Below are 11,623 nucleotides of genomic sequence, written 5' to 3' on the forward strand. Positions count from 1 at the left end.
CAAGGGATTTCCACTTGATGTAGATGTAACATCAGAGGTGAGGGAAGAGTGTTAATATCCCCTCCATTTTGGGGAGAATTGCAAAAAGAAGCAAGTAAGGAACTGTGTAGTCTAAGCAGGAACTGGAAAATAAGTTCTGCTGTTGTCTTGTTTCACATTTTTTCATGTTTTCTTCCCTCTCTAATAATCAATATCCTATCAAACTTGATGACTTTGTCTTATGTATTCAACAGGCTAGTGGGGAGAGAGTGAATTTGATCATCTCTAGACCCCTGAAGTCACAGACAGTCAGTATTATCCGAGACACCGGAACTCACAACAGCAACTCACACCAACACCAGTCCCAGCAGCTGTTTCACAGCAGACCTAACTCACATAAGGTTGGTGTTTCTCCTTCTTGGAGGTATAAATACCACTTTACTCATGTGATGGTCCAAGTGTGTAGCAGGGCAAAACTAGAAGAAAGGACTATATCTTCTTTTTTACCTAATGAAAAAAAATTGTGATGACTTTCAAGTATTCAGGTCCTGCATCGTGTCTGGATTGGGAACAAAAGACACACAACAGCTTTTCAGTATGTTTTGGGATTTGTGGACTGCAGTGAAAGAAGCAAGTTCTATGAGCTCATACAGCTGTAGTTGTTAGACCTTCCTTGTCTAAGACAGTGATTCATGTGTTATTCTTGCATGGAAGAACTGTCATTCAAGAATGTTACGTTTTTGTTGCCACTGTGCTAGCTTCAACCAGGAAGGACAGGAGGTGTGGTGTCCACGATCCAGCTTATAAAGAGCATGTTGGAGGAATGTGTCATCTCCTCCATGAGTCAACAGTCCTGGCTGCAAGACGCTGAGTTCTGCATTGTCTCAAGCAGGGAGAGAAAGGCAAAACGAGGAGACTGTCATGAAGCTAATGTCAAATTATCTGGAAGACCTGCAGGAATAAAACCTCTGCTTGAGATGTTCTTGTAGTTAGAAAAATACAACTTCTCACTGTTAAGAAGTTGATTAGCATCAATTGGCCTTAGTTTGTGCTCTGGAGAGTCTACATACCAGCTGCAAAAGAAAACATGATGTATAAGGGCTTTAAAGGGTCTCTTATTGTCATCATGAAAACACATGTGTGTTCATTTCTTAGGAGCTTCTTTGTAGTTCTGGACAGTTCTGGGAACATCATGCTGATGTTCACCATGACACGAAAAGATTTGTTTCTGGTTTGTCTGCAGTCTTTTGACCGTATGAATTTCTAGTGTCGTCCTAAAATTGAGCCTGTTCCAGTGTAGGATGTTAATTAAAACTAGATTGAGATTTTCAAGATAGGCCTTTATAAACTTTCCATCTATATTTAAATATCTACATGCCATGGGGGTTTTGTTGGGTTTTATTTTAGTTTGGGGTTTTTTTAGGGAGAGGTAGTCTGATCTGGAGGAAATTCAGCCAAAGCTGATTTCCATTACTTAGTCCTTCTAAATTGTTCTGTTAAAGTGCTAAAGTGTAGTTCTGGGGTGTATTTAGTTGCGTTTTGTTCTGGAGTTTGGGTTTTGTTTGGTTGGTTTTTTTCCTTAGTTTTAACAATGTTATTTATCCTTATCAAACAGGATCTCTCCCAGTGTGTTACATGCCAAGAAAAGCACATTACTGTGAAAAAAGAGCCACATGAATCTCTGGGAATGACAGTGGCAGGAGGCAGAGGCAGCAAAAGTGGCGAACTGCCCATCTTTGTGACAAGCGTGCAGCCTCACGGATGTTTGGCAAGAGACGGCAGGATTAAACGAGGTGGGGTTTGACTTCCCTGGTGCCATGGGTGACCTCTCATTGCTTTCTGATGACTACATTCTGTGGAGTCAGGTGGTGTCAAAAAGTCTTTCCACAGATGTAGGGAAATGCTTATGGATGCTTTTCTTCATGATTCAGTAATAGAAATACAGTATTTAGTATCACACTTCCACCTTTTCTGGGAAGGGGATGTTTAGAGTGTGATAGCAGGGGAAGCAGATAAGACCAGGAAATGTCTGGTTAAATTCTTTAAAGCTGGCAGTAATTCCCTGATTGCTGGTCTGGTGGGATGCTTTGCTCTGTAGCACACACATCCTGGTTTTGTGTTTAATGTAGTGGGCGGGACCACATCTCTGTCCAAGAAATCTCTGCTCCCCAGTATAATATCTGAACAGCAGAGATGCTCTGATGACAGGCCACAGTTTACCCATGCTAAGTTTACCTCAGAAGCCACATCAGTGTTGATCCTAGTTCCCAAATGTGTTCTCTTGGGTTTGCTGGTCTTCAGAAGTGTTGCAGCACCTGCCCTTATTCCTTGGCTTTGCAGAAGGGAACAAGGAGGTTAGACTCAGCATAGGTTAAGGCAGTCCTGCATGACTGATAGCAAAGCATTTGATGATTAAAACGTATTGTATGTGAAACAAAGACTGCCTGTAATATATCTGCAATTCACAGTCCACAGAATTACAGAATGTTTTAGGAAAGAAATTTAGGAAAAAAATTTCACAGATTGTACATTTAAAAAGAACAGTGTGGGAGCATCCTTATATGCTCCCGAGAGAGGGAGATTTACACCCACACACCAGCAGGTATGCTTTCTTTTTCTGTACTGTGATGAAAAACACACTTGATAGAAGAAGTACTATTGTTCTTTCATTGTGTAACATTAAAGTAGCCACAGCAGCTACTGGGAGGAAAAACCTTTTAAAAACTGAGTCTTATTCCGAATGTGATCCAGGTGTTCACACTTTTGCTTTGTTTTTTTCTGGCTTTCATCGGTGAGACGTGTAAAAAAAGGAAACTGTTGCTGCTTCAATAGTTAGTAACATTCTTGTTTTCATCCTGAGACTTTTAAAAAATACTATGAAGTTAAATTTTAATTTTGGTTGGTTTTTTAGTGGCTTCGACTCTTTCCATATTATCTTCATAGAGATGCTCAGTTTCTTTCTTTGAATTAACTGGGTTTTATACCAAACTTTCCAGTAGATTTCGAATTCCATTTTCTTCTCCCAAGTAACAAGTTAGAAAACAGATAACTTAAAACACTCTGTGGAACCCTGCTTATCTACAAAAATCGGTTACTTTGAGGTGTCTGTATTGTTCCTTCCAGCATTCTTCCTTCACTTGTAAGGTTAGAGTGAACATAAGATCCACTACTGGAAACAATTGTCATGGCATCTTCAGTAGCAGTTGCAACCGAGCTGGTGAAATGCTTAGATAATTTCTATTTCAAATTTTCAGGGCAGTATACAATTAAAGCCACAGTATTTGATGTGTTATGGGGAAATAAATTATACCAATCCAGCTTAATAGTCCAATACATTAATGTTTTGAACTCTCAATGTAAGGCTTCAGAGCTGTTCACATTCCCAGTCTGTTAGTTCAGACTGTCTCAGGTCCAAAAAACACAATATGAAATGAAACTGTGGCATGGGAGGTGCTGTCAGTAGGAAGGACTGTCAGACTGATGTGGTCTCACTTGTGCCTTTGAACAGGTGATGTACTGCTGAACATCAACGGCATCGATCTGACTAACCTGAGTCACAGCGAGGCCGTGGCCATGCTGAAAGCTAGTGCTGCCTCTTCCATAGTTGCCCTGAAAGCCCTGGAAGTCCAGATTGTAGAAGAACAGCCCCAGGCTAATGAAGAGCAATTGAGTACCATCAGTGAAAATGAATATGATGCTAGCTGGTCACCATCATGGGTCATGTGGCTGGGACTTCCAAGGTATGGAATGAATCAGTAGAGTAATTAGTTAGCTGTTTTAAGCTAAGTCCAAGAGAGATAAAGAAGCAGAGACCTTATTAGTTGCAACACATCTGCCATTATTTCTGCCTGCCTGACTATATTTCGTTGGCAATGTGCTTATGAAGCAGACTGTGAGCAGGAGCAATGTTTCCTTGGGAAACTCAAAGGTGAATAGACTGGGTTCGTCCCTTCACAAATCATAGTGACTACCCATGTGGAATCTTCTCATTGAACACAATTCATCATTTATATTGTTTAATCATATAATAACTTTCTGTAAAATACCTAAAACCAGAGTAATCATTAATAAAAATACGAAGTATATACCCATGTGTCTCTTTGCTAATCTACTACCTGAATTTATGAGGCCAGGTATTTAACTTCAGAATATTGGATTAGGCTTTGGCCGTTTGACACTCTTGACACATCCCTTGTCAAGACTGTAGCCATGTAACTATAGACACACAGATGAACCTATAGTTATAAATCCCCATCTTTTTTTTTTTTTTCAAGAATCCACTACCATCTCTTCCAAACACAAAAACTCTTCAAGGTTTGCAGTGAGCTCCCTCCCCTCGAGTAATCTGTAATCTGATGGACATCATGTTTCATTTGTACTCTTTGGTTTTCACTCTCATGTGGCTGCAGCTATAAACTCATTCTGGCATTGCTTGCTATCAAGAAGAGCTTCTGCTACAGCAAATAGTGTTATTAACTTCAGTCAGGGCATGCAGGTTAATTCCTTTTTCTCTGATAGAGTTACTAGGTCTGTACTTTAAGCGTAAAACCAAAACAACAACCAGACAGATTGGTTGCAGAATGCAGCCAAAGATAACAGAACTAACTATGCATTGGTCCTCCAGAGATTTCACTTTTTCTTAGTTTAACTGTCAATTAATTTCTCTTTTATTCAAGTATAAATAAGTTACCTAATCTCGATAAATGACTCTCAGTTCTGGTAAAAGTACTCCTTTCTATGCTTCAGCAGTGGGTTATTTCTTCTATACCACAGATGCCCATGTATGGCTCCTAAAGTTATGTTATGCATTGTGCTGCTGTTCTTAAAAATAGTAAAGAACTTGGCCTCTTTTTACTCAAAAGTTAATGTCTGTGTTTTGAGGGGTTTTTTGGTTCTTTTTTTGGTTACGGTCATTGTCAACTTCATTGGCAAGAATTAATTTTCACTAGAGAAGATACCATATAGCAGGACAGTTAGTAAAGCGTGATCTGAATTATTTATGTTCTGTGTAATAAAATGATTAGTCGTGTATATTTTCATTACTGGTGATGCATCAGTTCAGAGGTAAAAAAGATTGTGTATGGAATTTTAATTTTTACTTAAAGTAGAAAAAGCCTAAACTGACTGGGGGTGGAAGAAAAACACTCTGCATTTTTGACTCTCGAACTAAACACATCAGGTATCAATTTTCCACCCACATTGTTGCCACCTGCAAAAGCTCTAGAATGCTGTTCTATTACTGTCAGTTTACAGAGTTAACTGTGTTTAAGTAATTGTTCTAGCACTGCATTATTTCTTTTAAAACACTTTCCTGTCTCAAGATTGTGGGGTTTTTTGGTAATTGGTTTGAATACTGCAAAATTACTCTGGGAACAGAAGTCTAATCACCATCCCTCCCCTTCTCTTGCACACTTAACACAGTGGTAATGGTGAGACAGCAGATGTTGTGCCTACTGTAAAATTATACACAGCTTTTTCTCTTGCTATCCTGTGCTTCCATTCCACAGCTGCCTACATAGCTGCCATGATGTAGTACTGCGGCGGAGCAATTTAGGGAGCTGGGGCTTCAGCATCGTCGGTGGCTATGAGGAGAACCACACAAACCAGCCTTTCTTCATTAAAACCATTGTTCTTGGGACTCCTGCGTACTTTGATGGAAGATTAAAGTAAGCTAATATAATAGTGGTAGAAATGCTAATAGTAATAACAGCAACAAACCACTTTTAAATAGTTACATGCTGGTGCAACTAATTGTTTAAAGAAATACACTGTAGGATCTTGTGCTGGGGGATCGTGCAGCCCTGTAGCGCTTTGCCTCCGTGATGAGTGTGATGCAGGGAATTAACAGGGAAGGGATATCTGTCAGAGAGGATGGTTGTGCTGACATCTCTGCCTCTCCTGTGCTCCTCCCCAGCTGTGGTGCTGATGTCACCTGCTGTCTCCATCTCCCTGTAGATTTCTTCTTTAGGCCAAGAGAAATGCAATGTATATGTGCAGAACTAGCTAGCTTTTGTCTTCCTAGAGAACAGCTAGAAATAAGAACTTATCTCTGTAAAGTAGGGAAAAATCTTTTGTCCTTTCATATAACTTTCTGAAGCCACTGCTGGAAACCCTGGTACTGAAGATGGGTGCTGCTGCTTTAATGGAAGGGCAAGAAAGTAGATGAAAAATATCTCTGAGAAGATTGTTAAGGAATCAAGTCCCCATGGCAGTGCCCTGAGAGTCATTAGTTGGCAGGAAAGTCACTGATAAATGAAGCAAGTTCAGCAGAGGCCCTTGAGGTGGTAGGAGCTGGAGCACTTGCCCCACAAGGAGAGGGCTTCAGGGGCAGCCAACAGCCTCTTCCAGTACATAGAAGGAGATTATCAAGGAGACAGAGGCTGAGCTTTTCAGTGATGCAGGGCAAGAGGATGAGAGACAGCAGGCACAAACTGAACAAACAAGGTTGAGACTGTAAGGAGAAACTACTTCCCCTGGGGATAGTCAGGTAGTGGCATAAGTTGTGTAGTCTCTACCCTTAGAGGTTTCTGAGACGTACCTGGGTAAAGCTCTGAGAGTCCTGGTGAGATCTTACAGCTGACCTTGCTTGCAGCAGAAGGTGGACTGCAGACCTCCTTAGGTCCCTTCTAACCTTAAAAATTATATGATTTTACTTACACGTTATGTTTGGATGCAGCCCCCAGGTCTAGTATCCAGATACAGATCTTAGCCTCATGTAGGATTAGTTCAGAACTAGGACTTAAAATTCCTATTTAAGTTTCTCTTGTTCATAAACTTGATTTTGTGAAGGTGGCAGTCAAGAATATGCAACTTGAAGTTTCATGGCATGATTTTTACATGTAGATTTGCTTACAAAGTAACTTAGGAAAAAATGTGCTTACGCTTAGAGCCATGACAGTAATTGATTTTTCAGTTCAATGGCTAAATAAATAAATGAAAAAATAACTTGGCTGAACACAAAATTACTTTTTTTTTTTCCAACTGTGGAACAGTTTGGATTAAAGTAAAGATCTCAGTTCAACTCAAATAATTTCAGGTTGAGGACTTAATAACTAGAAGTTTTCACACAAATGGAAATTCAGGCATCATTCCTAAGAAGGGGGGAAGAGTCAGCATGGTCACATTTAGCCCCTTGTAAAGAATGGAAAAGATGCTCGTGTGATATTGTGATATAGTACCCTTGGTTCAAATGTACTGTCTCGCTGAGAATATGGACTTAAAAATGGGCCATTAATAAGGGAAAGCTCTTTAGAATCTGCATCTTGAGTTATTGTGGGGCAGGTCTCTTTAAAGCTGTTCTGTTTTGTTTAAGTTATCTAAATGTTTTGTTAGGCTAGAAGGGAAGGTGGTAAATAACTTTACAGCTGAATAGTTTAGACAGTTTTCTGCTTACATGATCTGTCTAGTGTGATTTTATAGAAGGTGAAATGACTTCAGCAGAAAGGCTGGGTGAGTGAGATGCCACTCAGTGAACCGTAGCATTGTGGTTTGGGTGATGTGGTTCCTTGGTTCTGACAGAGAAGGACTTCTGAACGCACATTTGACTGGTCACACTGCATCCTCTTCCTCTGCTCTAGCCAGGTGGAGGGCACCGGGAGAGTTCAGGAAAGCATCTTTTTGCCACCCATTTCGGTGCCTCCAATAACTGGGAAGATCAGTTTCGGGAAAAGTCCCGTTTGATCTCCCAGGTCATGTTCAACTGCTCTGGGGAATGCCAAACACCACGCTCAAGTCACAAAGAAGAGATGTCTGGAGATGGAACAAGCTCGACATTGGAAGGACTTATGTGCCTTTTTGAAGTTTCTCTTGAGTGTCTGAAAAAAACAAAACTTAATCCTTTGAGGTCAATTTTCTCAGGGCCAGCAAGCAGCACCTTCCAAAATTTCTCTTCCCTGCTTCAAAACACAGAGATGCTCCAACTTCTCAGTTGAACCATCTGCTGAGGGAGATTTCAAGCCAAACAGTTATATTTGACAAAATCATAAGCCACTGAAAACAAGGTTCTCGGTTGGGATGTGGTTGGTTGGTAACCATAAGTATCTTTACTTACACCTCCTACAGTAAAGGCATGTTTGGTGTAAATGTGCTATAATCCACACAAACAAACAGAAATGCTTCTGTCATGCACGTGCTACCTCATTATCTTCTCCTGACTCCATTAGGTCTTTCCAACTCGCTCTTTTCACGTTTCCCTCTAGGTCTGTTCTTAATACAGAACTATCTTTGTATTAGAATTGAATTTTAGCAGTTTGGGAATTTCCCAGATAAGTTTCATAGAATCCTAGAATATTTTTAAAGTTGGAAGGGATCTTTTAAAGGTCATTTAGTCCAACACTCCTGCAATAAGCAGATATATCTATCAGTCGTAGGACAGACTTAAAATTTGAACCCCTTTGGGTTTTTTTAGCTACCATTCCAGCCTGATGCAAACCCCAGCAGTGCAGTGCTGTTTGTTGGTGTGTACTAATTACAGCAGAGCAGGACTCATAATGTCGTTTTTTCTTTTTCTTCTTGTGTTTTTTTTTTAGGTGTGGTGATATGATTGTTGCTGTAAATGGACTATCCACGGTTGGAATGAGCCATTCTGCACTCGTTCCCATGCTGAAGGAGCAGAGGAACAAAGTGACTTTAACTGTGATTTGCTGGCCTGGAAGCCTCATATAGATGTGTGAATCACTTCTGTTCAAAGCAGCATCTTCTTCTAGATAGCTGGCACAAAAATTTCCTCTATCTTTTTTTCCCCTATTAATACAGCTGGTTATAAGCAGGGCCAAAACTGCTGTATTTTCCTTTTTTACAGGCCTCTCAGACTTACTCTGTATATTTTTCCAGCCTTTTCTGTTTGCTGTGTCTGTTGCTGACACAAATGCAAATGTACACAAGCTCACAGAGGAACTCCCACTCCACTATGGTTGTCATTGAGTTTTTCTCATCAGGCTTGTAGAGTCAGCAGAAGAACTTAGCAGTTCTTTGGGTTTCTCTGCACAGTCCTCAAGTTATATATGATATATAAATGTACATGTGACCGCTCTTCCCTACAAAGAGAACATGTGTCAGTTCCAGAATGACACATTTATCTGCTGCTATGAATCAAAACCTGTTTCCAAAGGTACATCTCTTCATTTTGTAAGCCTTTCCAATTTTGATTCCATATTTCAGACTGATTCAAGTATTCCATCTTACTCATCAGAAATTACTTGGTCCCCCAGATTTTTTTTGCAGGGCATCAGTGTTCATAGAAAAGTAGGACAAAAGCCTGATATTACTGGAATTTTTATAAAGTGCAATAATTGGACTCTTTGTTAGGAAACTTTAATATATTACAGAGTTTGTACCCTATAATGACAAGAAATATGGAAGTAATTACCATTGCAATGCTGGCAAGAATACACGTGCCCAAGGTCGCCTTTGAGTAAATGGCTTGCAGTATTAGACTTTACTTCACAAATGAATGTTTTGCTATGTCAGAGAATTTTGATGAACATTTTTATGAAGATCATTTTTACCATTTCTATTGTAGTTGTCAGCTGTCTTTATTCAAGTGTGGAAACAATACTTTGACTTGTACTTTCTAAATGAGAGAATTATTTCCAGGGAAAAAAGCAAGCTATTAAGAAACCATATGTTATGGTTTACAGGTGGGCAGGCTAGAAGGAAGACTCTTTGATTTCAAGTCCAACTGCAAAGTTCACTCTTACTCTGTCATCTGCTGACAAATGTGCAAATGCCTTGATATCAAATGCTGAAACGATCTCTTTGCATTTCAGGATATTTTTTTTTCCCTTTAGAGAGCACCTGCTATTAAGTTGTCGGTAACACTATTTGTGTTGGATTGTATTTAGTATTTTTACAAACGAACCTGTAACTTCTAGACTTTGCCTTTCCATGATATTTGCAGGCTAAGCACACATTTGTGTAAGAAAAGACGGGTGGAGCACAGAAAAGTGTGCTGACCTGGAGCTAACCCTGTGCGTTGTCAGTGTTCTCAGTATTTGCAAAAGAGCTTCATTTATAAACCAGGTTCCCAACCGGAACTGATTTTCTGAATGACCTCTGTATTGTATTATTAATTACCAGAGAATGTATTTGAGAGTCACAGCATATTTCAATTGTGAAGCATGAACTTTATTTTCAGACTTAGCTGGTATAATATTGGGGCATATTATCGCATGTCATTAATTCCAGTAGCTTTGTTTTCAAAAGAAATGAAGTTACTCTTTTGCAAAAAAAAGAAAAAGAAAAAAAAAGTAAAAAGCTCATGTAAGTGAAGTGGGTTTATTCCTCTCTGTAATGTATACTATCAGTTTCATTTCATAATACTAAAATACAAAAGAATGTCCTCTCCAGTATATTACTGTAGTGAGAATCCTTGTTTCTGAAACAAACACCAAATTTATTTGATACTCTAACTAATTTGAGAACAAGTTTGCTCCCATCCTCAGATGGTGTTTAACTGTATGCTTTGCCCTTAATGCAGACTTTTTTGTAAAGTACATCTTAGTGTAGACTTTAGGGAAGTTTTTGACATATGTATTAGATTTAATATTTTTTATTTTAAAAATTACACTTTTCATTCAAAATTCTGCAAAGATATTTTTAGATTTTTTTTTTCCTTTTATATGTTATATGTAACAAAAGCATGGGTTAGCTTATACTGTGCAGTTTTGTTTCTGTGTGCTGTAGCTTTTGATCAGAATATTTAGTGATAAAACGTTTCAGAATAAATTCGCTTCCTGAAACATTTTTCCCCTTTCTCTTGTAGCTGATAGTTGGGTTTGGTTTTCTGTGCCTTCTGTTTTAAATTATTTCAAGTTTATTTTTTTTCCAGATACTGCTATCTAATTGTATGGTATTAATGAAGGATGAATGAAAATAAAAGTTCATTCTACACATTGTAATAACTCAAAGTATTGTCTCACTCTTTGCAACAGATACGGGTAGCTCAATCCAGACTCAGTTTGAAGGTTATTTTTCCTGCCGTGATTTATCATAAATTACAGTTAACGAATGTACCAAAAGGGTCTGAGGGCATGCTCATCCTGCCAGGGCAATATACCAGCTGTTTAACTAGAACTCAGTGCTGAGAAGTGTTTCTGAAGTGGGGGTAAGATCTGTGCCTTATGGTACTTTGCCACAAGTAGCATTTCCTCTTTCCCCCTCAGTGCCAGCTGGTACTGATCAGCTTGAGGATGTTTTCACAGCAGAGATTTGATGCAAGGAGACAGTCCTGCTGGAAACATCAGTTTTACAGTGAAAACTTGAGCCTCCTGGTTATCAGTTTCCATCTCCTGCAGGCAAGTATGCTCTATCTTTAGATGTCTGCAATGCTAGAACAAGTCTAAAAGCAATTTCTTAATGAATTGCCGTAAAGTTGCCTAGAGTCTGTATTCTTACTCCTTGCAGTAGTTAGTGGGTTATGAATAGTTGAGTTGCTTTGACACAAAACTGTGCCTGTGTACAGAAATGCAGAAGAAACCACTCATGTCTGCCAGTAGACTATGAGGTCTTGTACTTCTGTAAGGTAAGAGCTGGACCACCAGAGGTTTGGTTTACGGACAGATGAATGAGTTCATTTTTGCACCTGGAGGTGCACAGAGCTTTGTGTAAGGTGGTGGACTTAGTCACCTGTGTGCTGGATCTTCAT

General features: G+C 39.3%; 1 protein-coding gene across 4 annotated transcripts in view; it reads left to right on the forward strand.

The window, feature by feature from the left end:
• LNX2 (ligand of numb-protein X 2) overlaps positions 1 to 10,880 on the forward strand; it is a 57,505-nt gene extending 46,625 nt beyond the window's left edge. For all 4 annotated transcript variants that reach the window (XM_051779022.1, XM_051779026.1, XM_051779024.1 and 1 more), the window contains exons 6-10: positions 234 to 380; positions 1,595 to 1,772; positions 3,488 to 3,719; positions 5,487 to 5,645; positions 8,508 to 10,880. In XM_051779022.1, coding sequence (XP_051634982.1) covers positions 234 to 380; positions 1,595 to 1,772; positions 3,488 to 3,719; positions 5,487 to 5,645; positions 8,508 to 8,643 — 852 coding nt within the window. In that variant the 3' untranslated portion in view covers positions 8,644 to 10,880. The remainder of the gene's footprint in view (positions 1 to 233; positions 381 to 1,594; positions 1,773 to 3,487; positions 3,720 to 5,486; positions 5,646 to 8,507) is intronic.
• The last annotated feature ends 743 nt before the right edge of the window (positions 10,881 to 11,623 follow it).

Source organism: Manacus candei, unplaced genomic scaffold, assembly GCF_025592945.1.
Source record: "Manacus candei isolate 608988 ecotype Guabito, Panama unplaced genomic scaffold, ASM2559294v1 h1tg000014l, whole genome shotgun sequence".
Taxonomy (NCBI): domain Eukaryota; kingdom Metazoa; phylum Chordata; class Aves; order Passeriformes; family Pipridae; genus Manacus; species Manacus candei.